General features: G+C 51.9%; 1 protein-coding gene across 1 annotated transcript in view; it reads right to left on the reverse strand.

Annotated features, from left to right (window-relative positions):
* The window catches only part of PHGDH (phosphoglycerate dehydrogenase), a 36621-nt gene that overhangs the window by 11314 nt on the left and 1671 nt on the right, over positions 1 to 23636 (reverse strand). The window contains exons 2-10 of the mRNA XM_077273670.1: positions 14327 to 14478; positions 12430 to 12495; positions 12308 to 12362; positions 12051 to 12149; positions 11476 to 11608; positions 9004 to 9152; positions 8397 to 8549; positions 1897 to 2029; positions 1607 to 1731 (exon numbers count right to left, since the gene is read on the reverse strand). Coding sequence (XP_077129785.1) covers positions 1607 to 1731; positions 1897 to 2029; positions 8397 to 8549; positions 9004 to 9152; positions 11476 to 11608; positions 12051 to 12149; positions 12308 to 12362; positions 12430 to 12495; positions 14327 to 14478 — 1065 coding nt within the window. The remainder of the gene's footprint in view (positions 1 to 1606; positions 1732 to 1896; positions 2030 to 8396; positions 8550 to 9003; positions 9153 to 11475; positions 11609 to 12050; positions 12150 to 12307; positions 12363 to 12429; positions 12496 to 14326; positions 14479 to 23636) is intronic.

Raw genomic sequence — 23636 nt, forward strand, 5'->3', positions numbered from 1 at the left:
CATACTGATGATGGCGGCTGAGCGACCATGGAGGGGTATCAAGGTTATTCTGGAGTCTGAGCCATATATCCTGAGGAGACTATACCGCCGGACCCAACATACTGATGATGGCGGCTGAGCGACCATGGAGGGGTATCTAGGTAATTCTGGAGTCTGAGCCATATATCCTGAGGACACTATACTGCCGGACCCAACATACTGATGATGGCGGCTGAGCGACCATGGAGGGGTATCCAGGTAATTCTGGAGTCTGAGCCATATATCCTGAGAACACTATACTGCCGGACCCAACATACTGATGATGGCGGCTGAGCGACCATGGAGGGGTATCTAGGTTATTCTAGAGTCTGAGCCATATATCCTGAGGACACTATACCGCCGGACCCAACATACTGATGATGGCGGCTGAGCGACCATCGGGGGGGTATCTAGGTTATTCTGGAGTCTGAGCCATATATCCTGAGAACACTATACCGCCGGACCCAACATACTGATGATGGCGGCTGAGCGACCATGGAGGGGTATCAAGGTTATTCTGGAGTCTGAGCCATATATCCTGAGGACACTATACTGCCGGACCCAACATACTGATGATGGCGGCTGAGGGACCATGGAGGGGTATCAAGGTTATTCTGGAGTCTGAGCCATATATCCTGAGGAGACTATACCGCCGGACCCAACATACTGATGATGGCGGCTGAGCGACCATGGAGGGGTATCTAGGTTATTCTAGAGTCTGAGCCATATATCCTGAGGACACTATACCGCCGGACCCAACATACTGATGATGGCGGCTGAGCGACCATCGGGGGGGTATCTAGGTTATTCTGGAGTCTGAGCCATATATCCTGAGAACACTATACCGCCGGACCCAACATACTGATGATGGCGGCTGAGCGACCATGGAGGGGTATCAAGGTTATTCTGGAGTCTGAGCCATATATCCTGAGGACACTATACTGCCGGACCCAACATACTGATGATGGCGGCTGAGGGACCATGGAGGGGTATCAAGGTTATTCTGGAGTCTGAGCCATATATCCTGAGGAGACTATACCGCCGGACCCAACATACTGATGTTGGCGGCTGAGCGACCATGGAGGGGGGGGGGGTATTGAGGTTATTCTGGAGTCTGAGCCATATATCCTGAGGACACTATACCGCCGGACCCAACATACTGATGATGGCGGCTGAGCGACCATCGGGGGGGTATCTAGGTTATTCTGGAGTCTGAGCCATATATCCTGAGGACACTATACCGCCGGACCCAACATACTGATGATGGCGGCTGAGCGACCATCGGGGGGGTATCTAGGTTATTCTGGAGTCTGAGCCATATATCCTGAGAACACTATACCGCCGGACCCAACATACTGATGATGGCGGCTGAGCGACCATGGAGGGGTATCAAGGTTATTCTGGAGTCTGAGCCATATATCCTGAGGAGACTATACCGCCGGACCCAACATACTGATGTTGGCGGCTGAGCGACCATGGAGGGGGGGGGGGGTATTGAGGTTATTCTGGAGTCTGAGCCATATATCCTGAGGACACTATACCGCCGGACCCAACATACTGATGATGGCACCCTATAGTAAAATGTCACCTGGATTCCGACTTCTCTGGCGAAGAGGCAGGCGTTCACTAGATTAACTTTCTTGTCTGGGTTATGGAGAAGTCCGATAGCGACGGCCGAGCAGAGGAATGAGCCTGAATTCTTCAGAGCGCCTCCTAGTGTTAGAAGAACATGTGGGATAAGCAGAGTGACTCATTGTCCAGCACCAAGAGTTCTCTGGTGACAGATCTGATGACAACGAGCCACGATCACTCCCTCTGCCTTCTGTGGTCTATTCAGCAGATATGAGGCAACGTCTTGCGACCATGGAGGCTTCTCACCTGAAGTGATCACTTGGATCTCTCCTTGGACTTCTGGAGACAGGGAGCGAAGAAGACGACCCAGCGATTCCCCCAACCTGACCCAGGGCTTGGTTTCTGGGGAGAAGGCCTTGCTGAGGGCCGGGGCATTGACCTGAGGAGACACAAACAGGTCGGTGGTAACCGAGGTTCACCCATGACCAGTAACCCCGGCACCGGGTCACACAGCACAAGCTGCAGAGTACCTGGGCGGGCGCCGCCCGAGAACACCAGGACACCATGATGACACCATGATCACAAGAGAGGAGCAAAAGCAGAAGGCAATTAACTCATCACTGCTGAAATAATGAGCAAGAGGTCACATCCATCATAGAGGCCAAAAATATAAAAGCAGAAGGCGAAACATTTCCTCTTACTAAAGTCTACAGGAAACTCCTCTGCTCCTCCTAATACTGGACTGACGGACGCCACAGTCTGCTCCACAGGTATCACCACGGACGCCACAGTCTGCTCCACAGGTATCACCACGGACACCACAGTCTGCTCCACAGGTATCACCACGGACCCCACAGTCTGCTCCACAGGTATCACCACAGACCCCACAGTCTGCTCCACAGGTATAACCACGGACCCCACAGTCTGCTCCACAGATATCACCACGGACCCCACAGTCTGCTCCACAGGTATCACCACGGACACCACAGTCTGCTCCACAGGTATCACCACGGACCCCACAGTCTGCTCCACAGGTATCACCACAGACCCCACAGTCTGCTCCACAGGTATAACCACGGACACCACAGTCTGCTCCACAGATATCACCACGGACCCCACAGTCTGCTCCACAGGTATCACCACGGACCCCACAGTCTGCTCCACAGGTATAACCACGGACACCACAGTCTGCTCCACAGGTATCACCACAGACCCCACAGTCTGCTCCACAGGTATAACCACGGACACCACAGTCTGCTCCACAGATATCACCACGGACCCCACAGTCTGCTCCACAGGTATCACCACGGACCCCACAGTCTGCTCCACAGGTATAACCACAGACACCACAGTCTGCTCCACAGGTATAACCACGGACACCACAGTCTGCTCCACAGATATCACCACGGACCCCACAGTCTGCTCCACAGGTATAAACCACGGACCCCACAGTCTGCTCCACAGGTATAACCACGGACACCACAGTCTGCTCCACAGGTATCACCACGGACAACACAGTCTGCTCCACATGTATCACCACGGACGCCACAGTCTGCTCCACAGGTATAAACCACGGACCCCACAGTCTGCTCCACAGGTATAACCACGGACCCCACAGTCTGCTCCACAGGTATAACCACGGACACCACAGTCTGCTCCACAGGTATAACCACGGACCCCACAGTCTGCTCCACATGTATCACCACGGACGCCACAGTCTGCTCCACAGGTATAAACCACGGACCCCACAGTCTGCTCCACAGGTATAACCACGGACACCACAGTCTGCTCCACAGGTATCACCACGGACCCCACAGTCTGCTCCACAGGTATAACCACGGACCCCACAGTCTGCTCCACAGGTATAACCACGGACACCACAGTCTGCTCCACAGGTATAACCACAGACAACACAGTCTGCTCCACATGTATCACCACGGACGCCACAGTCTGCTCCACAGGTATAATCACGGACACCACAGTCTGCTCCACAGGTATAATCACGGACAACACAGTCTGCTCCACAGGTATAACCACGGACGCCACAGTCTGCTCCACAGGTATAACCACAGACACCACAGTCTGCTCCACAGGTATAACCGCAGACAACACAGTCTGCTCCACAGGTATAACCACGGACGCCACAGTCTGCTCCACAGGTATAACCACGGACAACACAGTCTGCTCCACAGGTATAACCGCAGACAACACAGTCTGCTCCACAGGTATAACCACGGACACCACAGTCTGCTCCACAGGTATAACCACGGACGCCACAGTCTGCTCCACAGGTATAACCACGGACGCCACAGTCTGCTCCACAGGTATAACCACGGACCCCACAGTCTGCTCCACAGGTATCACCACAGACACCACAGTCTGCTCCACAGGTATAACCACAGACACCACAGTCTGCTCCACAGGTATAACCACGGACAACACAGTCTGCTCCACAGGTATAAACCACGGACCCCACAGTCTGCTCCACAGGTATAAACCACGGACCCCACAGTCTGCTCCACAGGTATAACCACAGACACCACAGTCTGCTCCACAGGTATAACCACAGACACCACAGTCTGCTCCACAGGTATAACCACAGACACCACAGTCTGCTCCACAGGTATAACCACGGACAACACAGTCTGCTCCACAGGTATAAACCACGGACCCCACAGTCTGCTCCACAGGTATAAACCACGGACCCCACAGTCTGCTCCACAGGTATAACCACAGACACCACAGTCTGCTCCACAGGTATAACCACAGACACCACAGTCTGCTCCACAGGTATAACCACGGACAACACAGTCTGCTCCACAGGTATAACCGCAGACAACACAGTCTGCTCCACAGGTATAACCACGGACGCCACAGTCTGCTCCACAGGTATAACCACGGACTCCACAGTCTGCTCCACAGGTATAACCACAGACCCCACAGTCTGCTCCACAGGTATAACCACGGACACCACAGTCTGCTCCACAGGTATAACCACGGACGCCACAGTCTGCTCCACAGGTATAACCACGGACGCCACAGTCTGCTCCACAGGTATAACCACGGACCCCACAGTCTGCTCCACAGGTATAACCACGGACCCCACAGTCTGCTCCACAGGTATAACCACGGACAACACAGTCTGCTCCACAGGTATAACCACGGACACCACAGTCTGCTCCACAGGTATAACCACAGACACCACAGTCTGCTCCACAGGTATAACCACAGACCCCACAGTCTGCTCCACAGGTATAACCGCAGACAACACAGTCTGCTCCACAGGTATAACCACAGACCCCACAGTCTGCTCCACAGGTATAACCACGGACACCACAGTCTGCTCCACAGGTATAACCACGGACGCCACAGTCTGCTCCACAGGTATAACCACGGACTCCACAGTCTGCTCCACAGGTATAACCACGGACCCCACAGTCTGCTCCACAGGTATCACCACGGACGCCACAGTCTGCTCCACAGGTATAACCACAGACAACACAGTCTGCTCCACAGGTATAACCACAGACACCACAGTCTGCTCCACAGGTATAACCACAGACACCACAGTCTGCTCCACAGGTATAACCACGGACAACACAGTCTGCTCCACAGGTATAACCACAGACACCACAGTCTGCTCCACAGGTATAACCGCAGACAACACAGTCTGCTCCACAGGTATAACCACGGACAACACAGTCTGCTCCACAGGTATAACCACGGACACCACAGTCTGCTCCACAGGTATAACCACAGACACCACAGTCTGCTCCACAGGTATAACCACAGACCCCACAGTCTGCTCCACAGGTATAACCACGGACACCACAGTCTGCTCCACAGGTATAACCGCAGACACCACAGTCTGCTCCACAGGTATAACCACGGACGCCACAGTCTGCTCCACAGGTATAACCACAGACAACACAGTCTGCTCCACAGGTATAACCACAGACACCACAGTCTGCTCCACAGGTATAACCACAGACACCACAGTCTGCTCCACAGGTATAACCACGGACAACACAGTCTGCTCCACAGGTATAACCACAGACACCACAGTCTGCTCCACAGGTATAACCGCAGACAACACAGTCTGCTCCACAGGTATAACCACGGACGCCACAGTCTGCTCCACAGGTATAACCACAGACAACACAGTCTGCTCCACAGGTATAACCACGGACGCCACAGTCTGCTCCACAGGTATAACCACAGACCCCACAGTCTGCTCCACAGGTATAACCACGGACGCCACAGTCTGCTCCACAGGTATAACCACAGACACCACAGTCTGCTCCACAGGTATAACCACAGACACCACAGTCTGCTCCACAGGTATAACCACAGACACCACAGTCTGCTCCACAGGTATAACCACAGACCCCACAGTCTGCTCCACAGGTATAACCACAGACCCCACAGTCTGCTCCACAGGTATAACCACAGACACCACAGTCTGCTCCACAGGTATAACCACAGACCCCACAGTCTGCTCCACAGGTATAACCACGGACGCCACAGTCTGCTCCACAGGTATAACCACGGACCCCACAGTCTGCTCCACAGGTATAACCACGGACGCCACAGTCTGCTCCACAGGTATAACCACAGACACCACAGTCTGCTCCACAGGTATAACCACAGACACCACAGTCTGCTCCACAGGTATAACCGCAGACAACACAGTCTGCTCCACAGGTATAACCACGGACGCCACAGTCTGCTCCACAGGTATAACCACAGACAACACAGTCTGCTCCACAGGTATAACCACGGACACCACAGTCTGCTCCACAGGTATAACCACGGACGCCACAGTCTGCTCCACAGGTATAACCACGGACGCCACAGTCTGCTCCACAGGTATAACCACGGACCCCACAGTCTGCTCCACAGGTATAACCACGGACCCCACAGTCTGCTCCACAGGTATAACCACGGACAACACAGTCTGCTCCACAGGTATAACCACGGACACCACAGTCTGCTCCACAGGTATAACCACAGACACCACAGTCTGCTCCACAGGTATAACCACAGACCCCACAGTCTGCTCCACAGGTATAACCACGGACACCACAGTCTGCTCCACAGGTATAACCGCAGACACCACAGTCTGCTCCACAGGTATAACCACGGACGCCACAGTCTGCTCCACAGGTATAACCACAGACAACACAGTCTGCTCCACAGGTATAACCACAGACACCACAGTCTGCTCCACAGGTATAACCACAGACACCACAGTCTGCTCCACAGGTATAACCACGGACAACACAGTCTGCTCCACAGGTATAACCACAGACACCACAGTCTGCTCCACAGGTATAACCGCAGACAACACAGTCTGCTCCACAGGTATAACCACGGACGCCACAGTCTGCTCCACAGGTATAACCACAGACAACACAGTCTGCTCCACAGGTATAACCACAGACACCACAGTCTGCTCCACAGGTATAACCACAGACAACACAGTCTGCTCCACAGGTATAACCACAGACACCACAGTCTGCTCCACAGGTATAACCACGGACGCCACAGTCTGCTCCACAGGTATAACCACGGACGTCACAGTCTGCTCCACAGGTATAACCACAGACACCACAGTCTGCTCCACAGGTATCACCACAGACAACACAGTCTGCTCCACAGGTATAACCACGGACACCACAGTCTGCTCCACAGGTATAACCACACAGACCCCACAGTCTGCTCCACAGGTATAACCACGGACCCCACAGTCTGCTCCACAGGTATAACCACGGACACCACAGTCTGCTCCACAGGTATAATCACGGACACCACAGTCTGCTCCACAGGTATAATCACGGACAACACAGTCTGCTCCACAGGTATAACCACGGACGCCAGAGTCTGCTCCACAGGTATAACCACGGACACCACAGTCTGCTCCACAGGTATAACCACACAGACCCCACAGTCTGCTCCACAGGTATAACCACGGACCCCACAGTCTGCTCCACAGGTATAACCACGGACACCACAGTCTGCTCCACAGGTATAACCACAGACACCACAGTCTGCTCCACAGGTATAACCACAGACAACACAGTCTGCTCCACAGGTATAACCACAGACAACACAGTCTGCTCCACAGGTATAACCACAGACAACACAGTCTGCTCCACAGGTATCACCACGGACACCACAGTCTGCTCCACAGGTATCACCACGGACACCACATTCTGCTCCACAGGTATAACCACGGACGCCACATTCTGCTCCACAGGTATAACCACGGACGCCACATTCTGCTCCACAGGTATAACCACGGACTCCACAGTCTGCTCCACAGGTATAACCACGGACACCACAGTCTGCTCCACAGGTATAACCACGGATGCCACAGTCTGCTCCACAGGTATAACCACGGACGCCACATTCTGCTCCACAGGTATAACCACGGACACCACATTCTGCTCCACAGGTATCACCACGGACACCAGTCTGCTCCACAGGTATAACCACGGACGCCACAGTCTGCTCCACAGGTATCACCATGGACTCCACAGTCTGCTCCACAGGTATAACCACGGACGCCACAGTCTGCTCCACTCCCTATAAGGGGCACTAGAGACCCCGCTCTCCTCTGTGTGGGGGGGAATCTGTCGGCTTAGTCCAGTGACCCGATATAAAGTGGGGGCTGCGTACCTCCTGCTCTGCCCTCTGCTGGACACGCTGAGATCTCACAGGACAGATTTGTTATTTCCTCACTGGTTGTAGAACAATTGGATGAGAGAGAGATAAATCGGGGTCCAAGACCCTCAGATACTCACGGCCCCAAGAAGAGCCCGCTCCTTCACCAGGTCCACAATCTGCGCAGCGATCTCCTCTCCGCAGCGGTTCTGAGCCTCGTGTGTGCTGGCCCCGAGGTGAGGGAGGCTGATCACTAGTGGGTGGTCTACAAGGGCCCGATCCCGAGGAGGCTCCTGAAAAACATGCAGTAATGTCATGCGTCAGGATCAGGGGCGCATTAGTCATTGGGGTCAGGGGCACCTCAGTCGTCGCTCTCCCGGATGTCAGTGTGGGCTGTGCCCTGGTTGTCGGGGTCAGGAGCGCCTCGGTTGTTGCTCTCCCGCATGTCAGTGTGGGCTGTGCCCTGGTTGTCGGGGTCAGGAGCGCCTCGGTTGTCACTTTCTTGGATGTCACTGTGGGCTGTGCCCTGGTTGTCGGGGTCAGGAGCGCCTCGGTCGTCACTCTCCTGGATGTCAGTGTGGGCTGTGCCCTGGTTGTCGGGGTCAGGAGTGCCTCGGTTGTCACTCTCCCGGATGTCAGGGTGGGCTGTGCCCTGGTTGTCGGGGTCAGGAGTGCCTCGGTTGTCACTCTCCCGGATGTCAGGGTGGGCTGTGCCCTGGTTGTCGGGGTTCACTCTTCTCCACTGACCTCGGTGAAGACGTCCAGCCCGGCGCCCCCACACTGCCCGCTCTCCAGGGCTCGCAGTAATGCCGCCTCATCGATGATTCCCCCTCGGGCGCAGTTTATGACCTGGACCCCGCGCTTACACATGGAGAACGCAGCGTCATTAATGAGACCTGGAGAAATGGAGAAGTGTTCAGCCCAGGAGAGGAGCACAGTGCTGGAGACTGACAGGAGAAAGTCTTCACACCCCAGGAACATTTCACATTACTAACGGCACATGTATGATCTGTTATGGCGCAAAGTAACGAGTGTTAATGACGGTAACGGAATGATCCAGGGTGTACTAATTATTGGCAACAAACCTCTCTCCCCCTTTCTCTGCAGTCTTTTGGGGTCTGTCTCTCCTCCTTTCTCTGCAGTCTTTTGGGGTCTGTCTCTCCCCCTTTCTCTGCAGTCTTTTGGGGTCTGTCTCTCCTCCTTTCTCTGCAGTCTTTTGGGGTCTGTCTCTCCTCCTTTCTCTGCAGTCTTTTGGGGTCTGTCTCTCCTCCTTTCTCTGCAGTCTTTTGGGGTCTGTCTCTCCCCCTTTCTCTGCAGTCTTTTGGGGTCTGTCTCTCCTCCTTTCTCTGCAGTCTTTTGGGGTCTGTCTCTCCCCCTTTCTCTGCAGTCTTTTGGGGTCTGTCTCTCCTCCTTTCTCTGCAGTCTTTTGGGGTCTGTCTCCCCCTTTCTCTGCAGTCTTTTGGGGTCTGTCTCTCCTCCTTTCTCTGCAGTCTTTTGAGGTCTGTCTCTCCTCCTTTCTCTGCAGTCTTTTGGGGTCTGTCTCTCCTCCTTTCTCTGCAGTCTTTTGGGGTCTGTCTCTCCTCCTTTCTCTGCAGTCTTTTGAGGTCTGTCTCTCCTCCTTTCTCTGCAGTCTTTTGGGGTCTGTCTCTCCTCCTTTCTCTGCAGTCTTTTGGGGTCTGTCTCTCCTCCTTTCTCTCCAGTCTTTTGGGGTCTGTCTCTCCCCCTTTCTCTGCAGTCTTTTGGGGTCTCTCTCCTCCTTTCTCTGCAGTCTTTTGGGGTCTGTCTCTCCCCCTTTCTCTGCAGTCTTTTGGGCTCTGTCTCTCCCACCTCAGCGCCTCGCGGTGAACTCCTTTTACCTCACTGATGTCACCATGAGTGTGAGAAAGTTCTCATGCTCGCGGTGCTGTCAGAAAGGTCTTCTGTCTTATTGACACTCTCCATTACTAAACTCTGGGCTTGTTGCCACCTGACTATACAAAGGTGACACCAACCCCCCTCCCCAACTGTCACCCCACTTACCACCGCACCAGGGCAAGTGAGAAGAGTGAGGCTAAGTGCCAGAATTGGCAGATCTTGCGGATGCACCATTTCTGGGGAATATCCATGACACTTCCCAGCCTTTGCTGGTTATTAAGTATACGGGGACCCTACATCATTTTTGGGGGTATCCCCCATTTTAATAACCAGGAAAGACTAAATATACCTCTGAGAGCTGATATTAATAGCCTGGGAAGCTCTATGTTTATTACCCCCTTCCCAGGCTATAAACATCTGCCCCCAGCTGTCCGCTATCCCTCTGCTGGTTAATAAAATGTCTGGGGATCCCATTTCAGTTTTTTCAGAAAGAAATTTAATTTACTAAAAAAAAAAAACAAGAACAGTAAACTACACACAAAGCACCGATCTATCTCACTCACATATTTCTATCTATGTATATATCTTTTTGTATCTATCAATATAGCTATCTATTCTCTCTCTTTATTATATATTTATTGAAGAATATTTCCTTGGGAAACGATGTGTAAATGACCGAGAATTGCTCTATGTAAAAGTTCATGTTAAAATCACACTGCCATCAGATGCTACGTGATGGGTATGAGCTCTTATAGTCGTCCTGTGAACATGTTCCCCCCCCGACAACCTATGGATCTCGGCTGCTCCTCCAGTTACAATGGGCTTCGCTGTTTCTCTAATTAGTGCTCTCCTTGCTCGGGATGTCAGGCTAGGTGGATGGCCATGTTTTGTTAAGTTTGCACTTGCTACATACTCCTTTCATGTTTGGATGATGGATTGATGCTCCGTGAGACGTTCAGACCTTGGGCTATTTTCTATAACCTAACCCTGCTTTCCTCTTGTCCCCCACTTTATCCCTGACCTGTCTGGTGGGCTCCTTGGTTTTCATGATGCTGTTCGATCCCTAATGTCCTCACACAAACCTCTGAGGCCTTCACAAAACAGCTGTAGTTATACAGAGGAGAGATCTTACCCAGGGGGACGCAATGTACCAATTATGTGACTTCTGGGGGCGATTGGTCACTTAAGATTTTATTTAGGGGGTTCAATTTACAAATTTATATTTTTGTAATAATTAATAAACCTTTACACGTCACAGATACTTGCTACTTTGTATTATCACAAGAAATACATTTAAGTTTGTTGAAAAAAAAATGTGGAAACATTCACGGGGCACGACGACTTTTTTTATGGCATTGTATATACCTGTGGTGGAGGGCAGTAGAGGCGTGTGCACAGTGATGTAATCGCACTGACCCCAGATTTCTTCTAGAGGAAACTGTTGAACCCCAAACTCCGCTGTGACTTCTGGGGGGATTATGGGATCGTATCCAATGGTCTGCGGAAGTGAAAAGAAAATAATGGACAGGAAGAAGGATCGGATAGAACAGAGAGGGAATAAAAGTCACCTTGGAGGAACATCATGGGCAGGGGCAACAACGAGGTCTGGGAGTCCGGCAAGGGTGATGGCAAGGGTGACAGCAAGGCCGGGCAAAGGAGGGAAAGTCAGGTAGGGGCGAAGGCGAGGCCAGGGAGTCGGCACAAGGGCAACGGTGAGGCCGGGGAGTTGGGCAGGAGACGGCGGGGAGTTGGGTAGGGGTGATGGTGAGGCCTAAAAGCATTGCTAGCAGGCGGTACGGGATAAGAAGAAGGGACTGGTAGAACCTTGGGTGGGGAGATGTGAGGTGACCTCAGAGGGTGGCTCCTCTGCTTTGGGGACATGGTGGAGAACCGGATGGCGGCACAATGTATCACAGTGACAGCATCAGACAGTTCCGCACCTTCATCTGGAATGATTGCATCCTTGTTGCCACTTCTTTCCCGATCCGTCCAAGCCCCAGGATTCCCAGCGTTTTCCCGTGCAGCTCGGAGCCCATGTACTGGGGGACAGGGGATAGTTAGTAAAAGTTCTTACTGGTTTCTCTCACCCTTCAGTGTGTCTGGCTGGTGACCCCCCCCCCCCACCACTACATCATTTTCTGACCCTCGACCTCATTACCCAGAGTGTCATTAAAACCAACTGCTTTGAGATTCATACCTTCTTCCTGTCCCATTTCCCCTGCTTCATTGAAGACGCAGCTTGAGGAACCTGCCTGAAAACAGATGATTAAATGAAGAAGGGATCACACCACTATCACATGCATAAGTAAGTGCACCCACCTGGAGAGGCTGAGGATGAGGCCACATGTCAGCTCCGCTGCACTAATACTGTTTCCGGTGGGTGTGCTGCATGTAGAGGGGGACAAATGAATGTCATATAGTAGAAAAGTGGACAGACCAACAGCTGAACTTCTCTAATACAAAGCACAGGAGAAGAGCGGACAGTGCGGAGGGGGGTGAAGAACGAAGCTGAGAAGGGATAGTGACTGGAGTGCTGCACTGACAGTGGCCGGGCCAGCCTGCTGAATCTAACAGTATCACACCATAAGTAATGTATGTACACAGCACCCCAGAATAGACTGAACCTGAAAGCTTACTTACCGTACGAGGAGACTAGGAGGGTTGGGTATGGTCAACCCTGTGGTATTCCTTGTGGATACCTTCATTAAGATCAATATCGCAAACCTCTGGAAAGAGAGGGCTCCTCCGTGGGTATTCTCCTGTAGGGGATGGTTTCAGCCTTTCTTCCAGGAATGGGAGACAGGAGGGCAAGTGAAGGATCTTCGCATACCGCATGGACATCTTCCGGCTTACGCTACCTTGGTTCTGAAGGTAATTCGTCAGTGGGGTCTGGGAATGTGGGAGATCAGGACTCTGCCAAGGAAACTACTTGACAGTAGGGTTCTGTTGACCCATTTTCAGAGGCCTCTGGCGCTCAGGGACTGCCCAAGTCGGGATCTTGGGGTGGGTTTGCATCTTTTGAATTCTATCAGGATCCCCTCGGAAGTTTTGGGACTTGGCTTGGCGCTGCTTCCATGGGAAACTGTGTGAGGGACAATCTGAAGTGTAGGAGCTCTGAGGGCAGGAACTGTCCCCAGGAGGATTGTGGTACCGTGCTGGAAAGCATGGACCACTTCCTGCTCCATTGTCCCATCGAGGTGTACAACAGGGTGGGCGCCTTCATTGGCTGGTCTCGGCTGGCCGGTCTCTCCTATGCGTAATGGGCCTATGGAGCATTCGGAGACCTTGGTGGTCGGGACCGCTGCACCTTATTTCTAGTTAGCGCAGTGGTTAGGTATCACACGTGGAACGCGCGGTGCTTAGTATCGACGCAACGAAAAATCCTCCCAGTGGACGATGTGTTTAGGACCATACTCGGTGACCTGGTGAAGGTGCGCTCTCTGGAGTATGGGAGACTGGGCACACGGAGGGCCGCTCTCCTCTGGAGGGGCTTTTCTTTTAGTGTGCCCTAGTCTGGTCATCTCCTTTCCTGGTGGTGGGCTGCTGCTGACACTGTAGATTTTTGTTTTGTTTGATCATTATACAGTGATGTAGGGCTGCAGGCGCCGAACTTGGGCTTCGTGTTTTGTAATTATTGTGGTGTGTGCTGCTGTATATATTGTATATATTGTATATGGGGATATAGATTTGGGTGTAGGTGTTAGGTTGGGTGGTGGGAAAGGGGGGAGGTGGGTTTATCTTGTGGGACTATGGGGCACTGGGTTGTTTGGGGGAAAAACTGGCACTGCCTGATCTGGCCTATGGACGTTGGACATGGACTGATGCATGAGACGCAGGACCAGCTCTCAGGTCAGTGCGGGGGTTGGGAATGGTGCGCTTGAGTGTGGGGTAGTGGTTAGCTTAGTATTGTATATATTTGTTTAGTTTGAGATTATTTTAAATTTAAAAAAAAGTTTGGTATAGTATTGTTTGCTATTATTTTATTTGTTTGTTATTTTTTTTGGGTGACCGAACCAGAAGGTGAAAGCAGTTATTATTCTGTAAATGTAGACTGTGAGAGGAGAGAACGAGCGCCTGGACCTGTGCTCATTATACTGATTATTTTACTGGTTGATATTTCTGTTTTGTTTCTATTATTATTATTATTATGTTTTTCATTTTTATAATAAAAGATCTACAGGATGTAACTCAGTTACACGATACATGAGACTCTTACTTCATTACAATGATCCCGCTCTTGGTAGCAGCTTCCACATCCACATTGTCCACTCCAGTTCCTGCTCTTCCCACCACCTTCAGTCTTGTTCCTGCAGTCAAAACTTCTGAGGAAACCTTGGTGGCTGAACGGACAATAAGCCCATCATAGTCCTGTGGGGTCAGAGAGTTCATAGCCAATGAAAAGGTCCAGGGGATAATGGGCCCTCACACTTCATACATGTATGGTTGCAAATCACTACTGTTCTCACTGGTAGTGCAACCTGCTGTGCGTGCTCCAGCCGCCTCCAGACAGGGCTAGCCGCTGCGCGTACCCCAGCCGCCTCCACACAGGGCTAGCCGCTGCGCGTGGCCCAGCCGCCTCCAGACAGGGCATCAAGTGATACAAATAATAGAAAGGAAAAACATCCAGCCCAGCTGTGCGTGCCCCAGCCGCCTCCAGACAGGGCTAGCTACTGCGCGTACCCCAGCCGCCTCCAGACAGGGCTAGCCGCTGCGCGTGGCCCAGCCGCCTCCAGACAGGGCTAGCCGCTGCGCGTGGCCCAGCCGCCTCCAGACAGGGCTAGCCGCTGCGCGTGGCCCAGCCGCCTCCAGACAGGGCTAGCCGCTGCAAATCCAAGAGCAAAATATACACACCACACCTAAACAATGGAAGGGGTGTCAGGGTATGTATAATAAGGTTCAGTGCCAATAGAGTATGAACCAATGAGAAAATGAGCACCAAGAGAACCAAGAGTAAAACATGATAACAGCTTTATTTAATACAAGATAATAAACAGAAAAAACACAGGACAGATGACAGGGAACACACCATGGCGGTGGCACCACAGGAAACAGCAGGCAAAACTAATTACAAAAGCATCACAATGAGCCTAACTAATGTGCACCCAAACCTAGTAAACATACATGTGTAACAATATGTTTGGGCAAATGCCAGTAGTGAGGGGCACCAATACAGAATGGCTTCAGAAAGATGCGACAGAATGACAATGAAAAGAATATTACCTGCGGGACCGTGATGCCACCCACCCCAACGCCGCGTTTCGGCCTCGTGCCTTCTTCCGGGGGTATGGCATCATCAATAGGGGCCAGCGTTTTAAATGTTATGAGAGCCAATCCAGAGCGCCGTTACAATGAGACCCAATATGGTGGCGCATGCGCAAATCGGCTGCATCCAGAAGGCAGAGCGACACCAAGGGCATCAAGCAAGGCCGAGGACCGCGTCACCATGAACCGCCCACATGAAATCACGTGAGCGGCGGCGGCGTCAGACCCCAGACAAGCCAAAGAGACGCCATCAGCATCGCCTGGCAACAGAGCGCCGACGCGCATGCGCACTGGGTCAGGTAAGTATGGAAGGAACGGCATCCCGATGAGAAAACACTGGCTGAGAAAACCCTAATATATAATATATATGACTAAAAACATTGCGGACCAAAAGACAGGAGGGATCAACCAGTAAATATGCAATGTGATAAAGTGCAAAGTGCAAAAATATAAAAGTGGAATTAGTCCCCCACAAAAAGAGAGGAAGAGTATTATAATGACTAAATAGTACAAATAAGTAAAACATTATACATAAAAAACAATTACTATAAAAAATGAATAATGATAAGTGATCGTGATTACGCCAGTGCTACAGAATAATTACAAATGATGAATAAATAGTATAAAAAGATGAATGATCCGTAGATCAGACGCAGTGATCTTCATAAAAGGTGATATCCCACATATTTCTAAGAAAAGGTGCAGGAGCAAAAGGCCGCAATGATGAGGATCCAAAGGACCCAATCTAAAAAAATAAAAATATAAACAACAAAAGAAGGGTTAAAATATGACACAAAACAAGATACCAATTAAAAAGCATGACTAAGATGATCAAGGGGATGGTCTACTCAAAGAAATGAGGCGAAACTGAGACTTTCATTGAGACCTAAGGGATGTAATGTCTGGAGTCTCCATATCCAACGCACCACTTTCTGCGCTAGATGGCGGCTCAATTTACCGCCACGTAAATCAACAATCAGGTGGTCAATGCCCTTAATCCTAAAACCAGAGGGATCACAAGAGTGGTGTAGCTTAAAATGTCTAGGAATAGTTTTTAGACACTCTGCGTTCTCCACCTTGGCAGCCGCCAAAATGTCACATACATGCTCCCGTGTTCTGACTTTTAGGGTGCGTGTTGTAAGCCCAATATATATTTTATTACAGGGGCATGTTCCATGATATACCACCATTGTAGTTTGACAATTGATCGTATGTGTAATGGTGAATTCACGGCCATCTGATGACAAAAATTGCGTAGCAGAGTCAATGTTGGGGCACGCTATGCAATTCCCACATGGTCTGCAGCCCCATCGAGAGCGATTAGGTACATTGGAAAAGATTGGAGAAGGTATTGCCGGTTTTAAATAACTCCTAACCAGGTGATCCCCTAAATGTTTGGATCTCCGTGCTGTGACAGAAGGATGTGAGGGCAGATATTGCCTTAGAATGGGATCCGCAAGCAATATGGGCCAATGTTTGGCCAGAGCATTGGACATCTCCCCCCACCTAGAGTGATACTGTGTAACAAATCTGACCTGATTTGTACTCTTGGCCGGCTTGGAAGAGAAAAGAACCATGTGGGCGGTTCATGGTGACGCGGTCCTCGGCCTTGCTTGATGCCCTTGGTGTCGCTCTGCCTTCTGGATGCAGCCGATTTGCGCATGCGCCACCATATTGGGTCTCATTGTAACGGCGCTCTGGATTGGCTCTCATAACATTTAAAACGCTGGCCCCTATTGATGATGCCATACCCCCGGAAGAAGGCACGAGGCCGAAACGCGGCGTTGGGGTGGGTGGCATCACGGTCCCGCAGGTAATATTCTTTTCATTGTCATTCTGTCGCATCTTTCTGAAGCCATTCTGTATTGGTGCCCCTTACTACTGGCATTTGCCCAAACATATTGTTACACATGTATGTTTACTAGGTTTGGGTGCACATTAGTTAGGCTCATTGTGATGCTTTTGTAATTAGTTTTGCCTGCTGTTTCCTGTGGTGCCACCGCCATGGTGTGTTCCCTGTCATCTGTCCTGTGTTTTTTCTGTTTATTATCTTGTATTAAATAAAGCTGTTGTTATCATGTTTTACTCTTGGTTCTCTTGGTGCTCCTTTTCTCATTGGTTCATAGGGCTAGCCGCTGCGTGTGGCCCAGCCGCCTCCAGACAGGGCTAGCCGCTGCGCGTGCCCCAGCCGCCTCCAGACAGGGCTAGCCGCTGCGCGTGCCCCAGCCACCTCCAGACAGGGCTAGCCGCTGCGCGTGCCCCAGCCGCCTCCAGACAGGGCTAGCCGCTGCGCGTGCCCCAGCCGCCTCCAGACAGGGCTAGCCGCTGCGCGTGCCCCAGCCGCCTCCAGACAGGGCTAGCCGCTGCGCGTGCCCCAGCCGCCTCCAGACAGGGCTAGCCCCTGCGCGTGCCCCAGCCGCCTCCAGACAGGGCTAGCCGCTGCTCGTGGCCCAGCCGCCTCCAGACAGGGCTAGCCGCTGTGCGTGGCCCAGCCGTCTCCAGACAGGGCTAGCCGCTGTGCGTGCCCCAGCCGCATCCAGACAGGGCTAGCCGCTGCGCGTGCCCCAGCCGCATCCAGACAGGGCTAGCCGCTGCGCGTGCCCCAGCCGCATCCAGACAGGGCTAGCCGCTGCGCGTGCCCCAGCCGCATCCAAACAGGGCATCAAGTGATACAAATAATAGAAAGGCACCACACATTGATAATATAGAAAAAAACTCTTTATTAGACATTATTAAAACACCAAGTATAATAAAAATAGCCCACAATGGGCAGCAGGTAAGAGACAACAGGTACAGAAAAAGAAGAAGGGTAGACACCTGGCGACAAAATCATGAGCAAATGCTCTAAATTACTGACGTGAAATACTAACTTAAAGGTTCTTTGTATGTAGATAAGGGTACTAAGGTTGTATAATCCTACATAGTTTTTGCAGCATAGTATATTGCTAATACCGCAGTATTCGGTATTCAGTCAAGCAACTCCATGCGAAACGCGCGTCGGGTGTGGTGGACGCCTGGCTATCTACTTGGGTTGGTAAATATTTACTGATGTTGTTTTTCTTATGTGCTGGGTCATAAATAGCCTTTGTGCATTTTCTATTGTACAAAAGGTACTAGCCTTCCTTTGTATAAGCAGCATATGTGCTTTTTGTTATGCAACACTGCATTGCGATTAATTTTGCATAGATTATAGCAATATACTGCGGTATTAGCAATATACTATGCTGCAAAAACTATGTAGGATTATACAACCTTAGTACCCTTATCTACATACAAAGAACCTTTAAGTTAGTATTTCACGTCAGTAATTTAGAGCATTTGCTCATGATTTTGTCGCCAGGTGTCTACCCTTCTTCTTTTTCTGTACCTGTTGTCTCTTACCTGCTGCCCATTGTGGGCTATTTTTATTATACTTGGTGTTTTAATAATGTCTAATAAAGAGTTTTTTTCTATATTATCAATGTGTGGTGCCTGTTTGTAGGTATATATAATTCATGTACGGCTAACCACCGTGGGTTTCATTATTGGCGTTGTGAAATAATAGAAAGGAAAAACATCCAGTCCAGCTGTGCGTGCCCCAGCTGCCTCCAGACAGGGCTAGCTACTGCGCGTGCTCCAGACGCCTCCAGACAGGGCTAGCCGCTGAGCGTGGCCCAGCCGCCTCCAGACAGGGCTAGCCGCTGAGCGTGCCCCAGCCGCCTCCAGACAGGGCTAGCCGCTGTGCGTACCCCAGCCGCCTCAGGACAGGGCTAGCCGCTGCGCGTGCCCCAGCCGCATCCAGACAGGGCTAGCCGCTGCGCGTGCCCCAGCCGCATCCAGACAGGGCTAGCCGCTGCACGTGCCCCAGCCGCATCCAGACAGGGCTAGCCGCTGCGCGTGCCCCAGCCGCATCTAGACAGGGTTAGCTGCTGCGCGTGCCCCAGCCGCATCCAGACAGGGCTAGCCGCTGCGCGTGCCCCAGCCGCATCCAGACAGGGCTAGCCGCTGCGCGTGCCCCAGCTGCATCCAGACAGGGCTAGCCGCTGCGCGTGCCCCAGCCGCATCCAGACAGGGCTAGCCGCTGCGCGTGCCCCAGCCGCATCCAAACAGGGCATCAAGTGATACAAATAATAGAAAGGAAAAACATCCAGTCCAGTTGATGAAACCCCCCCACCAAAAAAAACCCTTTATTCCGCCATGATAGGATGTTATGACCACAATTGGTCTTTATCAAGTGTACAGAAAGCATAAAATGGCAGCCGTCTATAGTGGTGGCGCATGCACACCGATCACAAACAAGGTACTGCCCAATTTACATCATCACAAAATCACTACATACACAATTAATTACACATTAACAAGTGCGATATAAATATCCGATCAATTTAAGACAACGCCAATAACCTAGAAAAATGTTTGTACAGAATCCGCCCCATAATTACAAACCAATCCTATCATGGCGTCACGGTTGTTATCTTCCGACCCATGAGGGACGCACACACAGAAGCCCCTGACCAATAGGAGAATATATAAGCATTGGCGCCATAAATCGGCCTCATTAGCTAATCACAAGTACTGACACTACCGCAGTGAACCCGGAGCACGCCATCATTAACTGCTTCACCGCCAGCCGACAAGCACCAGATCAGTGACCCGGGAATCCGATCACGTGACCAAGTCACATGACCACATCCGCAGGTCCTCCACTCAGTGCGCGCGCTCACAAGTGACGTAAGAGCTGTAGTGTCGGGACTCAGATGACCACATGCCGAGATCCTAATCCCGCACTATATAATCATTTAGACCAGGGACAAAACTATAAATACAAAACATATCACCTGACACCAAGGGAGGGAACAACCAACTACCAGACAAAACGCATGTACATACCGTATTTTTCAGATTATAAGACGCACTTTTCCTCCCAAATTTGAGGGGAAAATGGGGGTGCGTCTTATAATGCGGATCTACCTTACCGGTACGGTTGCTGCAGGTTGGGATGAGGGGGTGTCCGATTGGCAGATTGGATTGGGTGCAGTCGCTATAACAACCGTGATGCCATGATATGATTGGTTTGTAATTAATTATGGAGCGGATTCTGTACAAACATATTTCTAGGTTTTTGGCATTTTTTCTTAAATTGATCGGATATTTATATTGTGCCCGTGGGCTCACATCAGCTGATATCGCGCCTGCGTGTCGCGGAGGCCCGAGATCCCGCCCCGCAGTGTGCTGTGCTTTATTCACACTCCAGGGCTGGAATCTGGCGCTGTGCGCGGGCGCGATCTGCTTACACCACTTGATGTAAGTTCCTGGGCAGCACGCACGGCGCATGCTCGAAAAATGAGAGCACAGCGCAGGCACCATGAATACAGAGAAGGCGGCACTGAGGGGGATGATGGACGGCTGGGAGTCCGGGGAAAAAAAACGTACCCCCCAGACTCAATACGGCATGGCACGCTATTTATAAAACTGAATATTTCAGGGTTATTGAGCAGCAAAAACATAAGAGCACCTTCACAGAATGCAGCCTTAGAGATGCAGAAGGTGGCACTTTTACTTAAAAACGCCCTGGGGGGGGTGACAGGTTCCCTTTAAAATCTGCCTTTCTGAAGTCCACCCTTAAAGTCTGAGCCCTCGCTGGTCTTGCTCCTCTTCTAATCCAAAATGAGAGTATACCATGATCGCTGCCTCCTGAATTCCCAGCCACCTTTACTTCCGCAACCATCTCCTCCCTCTTGGTAAGAATTAGGTTCAAGATTGCAGATCCTCTTGTTCTTTCTTCTACCTTTTGAAAGTTAAATTGGCAGCAAGAGAGGATAAGAGTTTTCTGGTCCCAGGACTTTTGCCTGAGAGAGATTCCCAACAAAAATCTGGATAGATAAAATCTCCCATGATCAGTACATCACACTTTTTTGAGAACAGAGACACCTGATGTAATAAGAGTTCATCCATATCTTCAGTCTGTCCAAGTGGCCCATATTAAACACCTACAATAGTGTCCGTTCTTCTCTCCTTGCATTCTTACCCAGTTTCTACAGAGCTACCAGTCTCTGAAGATTGGATCTCTGTGTAATTATATGTTTTCATAACATACAATGCAAAACCTCCTCCCTTTTTGTTAAGCCTGTTTCTAATACGATGCAGCCTTCAAGGTTTGTAATCTAAGCATGTGCATCATCCCATGTTTTCGTAAGATGATACCCATCTCCTTGGACCATGTCCATCTACTGGGAGGATGGATGAGAAGACGACCTGCGCTCCCAGTTCATTCACTTTCCGGCCTAGGTCTGCTTCCATTTCTCTTTTTCTGCAGGTACAATGAAAGCTGCTTCTCTTCCAACATTCTGAACAGTTATCTCTACACAGTCATTATCTTCTGCAGGAACATGGAGAGGAACATGGAGAGGTGTCGGCTGAGTGTGGAGGGCACTGGGACCCCTTCAGTCACTCAACAGTTAAAGGGAACCTGTCTCCAGGTTTGGCCGATATAAGATAAAGCCTCTCAGGGCCTATCTACAGCATTTTATGAGGGTATGTTTCCACGTGGGGCACTTGCTGCGGATTGCACGGTGCCTACACCTGCAGCATCCACATGTTACAGCATATGAATTCTGATCTCCACTATGCGTATAAACACACAGGCAGCAGCCCCGCGTATACGCACATGTGCTGCGTCTTTATAGACTGCAGCATGTCTGTTCATCTTGCGGAGACGCTCAGTCCCCATAAGTATCACCGTCTATGTATAGGATGCGGTGATTCTGGACGGTTCATCACCGTGCGTACAAGAGCTGGCAGCGCCGTGGATGGGGCGGGGGTCCGCTGCCACATGGAAACATGGCCCAGTGCTGTATATCTGCCCCTGATCCCACCTGGAAGATAACTTATGATACTCACCTGTGGGGCGGTCCGGTCCGGTGGACGTTGCAGGTCCGGGGTCTTATGATCGCCGCCCTCCTGATAGCTTCATGGCTCCCCGGCATCGCGCTCCTGTGCAGGCGGACTGATCTGCCCTGATGAGGGGACAGCAAAGTACCGCAGTGTGCGGGAGCCATGAAGCTATCAGGAGGGCGGCGGTCATAAGACGAGGAGACCCCGGACCTGCGACGTCCACCGGACCGGACCGCCCCACAGGTGACTATAATAATAGTTATCTTTCAGGTCGGACCAGGGGCTTATCTACCTTATACCTCAGCCCACCCTCCTCCTCCTCCTGCCGGGTGGGGGACACATCCTCCTCCTCCTGTCAGACACCTCAGCCCATCCTCCTCCTGTCAGACACCCCAGCCTCCTCCTGCCCCTGGGGGGACACCTCAGCCCACTCTCCTTCTCCTGCCGGGTGGGGGACACATCCTCCTCCTCCTGTCAGACACCTCAGCCCATCCTCCTCCTGCCCCTGGGGGGACACCTCAGCCCACCCTCCTCCTCCTCCTGCCGGGTGGGGGACACATCCTCCTCCCCCTGTAGGACACCCCAGCCCATCCTCCTCCTCCTCCTGTCGGACACCTCAGCCCATCCTCCTCCTCCTCCTGTCGGACACCTCAGCCCTCTCTCCTTCTCCTGCCGGACACCTCAGCCCTCTCTCCTTCTCCTGCCGGACACCTCAGCCCTCTCTCCTTCTCCTGCCGGACACCTCAGCCCTCTCTCCTTCTCCTGCCGGACACCTCAGCCCTCTCTCCTTCTCCTGCCGGACACCTCAGCCCTCTCTCCTTCTCCTGCCGGACACCTCAGCCCTCTCTCCTTCTCCTGCCAGACACCTCAGCCCTCTCTCCTCCTCCTGTAGGACACCCCAGCCCATCCTCCCCCCCCCCCTGTAGGACACCCCAGCCCATCCTCCTCCTCCTCCTGTCAGACACCTCAGCCCATCCTCCTCCTCCTCCTGTCGGACACCTCAGCCCTCTCTCCTTCTCCTGCCGGACACCTCAGCCCTCTCTCCTTCTCCTGCCGGACACCTCAGCCCTCTCTCCTTCTCCTGCCAGACACCTCAGCCCTCTCTCCTCCTCCTGTAGGACACCCCAGCCCATCCTCCCCCCCCCCCTGTAGGACACCTCAGCCCATCCTCCTCCTCCTCCTGTCGGACACCTCAGCCCTCTCTCCTTCTGCCGGGTGGGGGACACATCCTCCTCCTCCTGTAGGACACCCCAGCCCATCCTCCTCCTCCTCCTCCTCGGCTCCTCCTCCTCTCCTGACACTTTTTGCTTCTCTTGCATCAGACTTTGCAATGAATGAATGATGTTTTCCAGGAGCGGAGCCTGCAGCATGCAGAGCATTGCACCTCACAG

The sequence above is a fragment of the Ranitomeya variabilis genome, chromosome 7 (genome assembly GCF_051348905.1).
Source record: "Ranitomeya variabilis isolate aRanVar5 chromosome 7, aRanVar5.hap1, whole genome shotgun sequence".
Classification (NCBI taxonomy): domain Eukaryota; kingdom Metazoa; phylum Chordata; class Amphibia; order Anura; family Dendrobatidae; genus Ranitomeya; species Ranitomeya variabilis.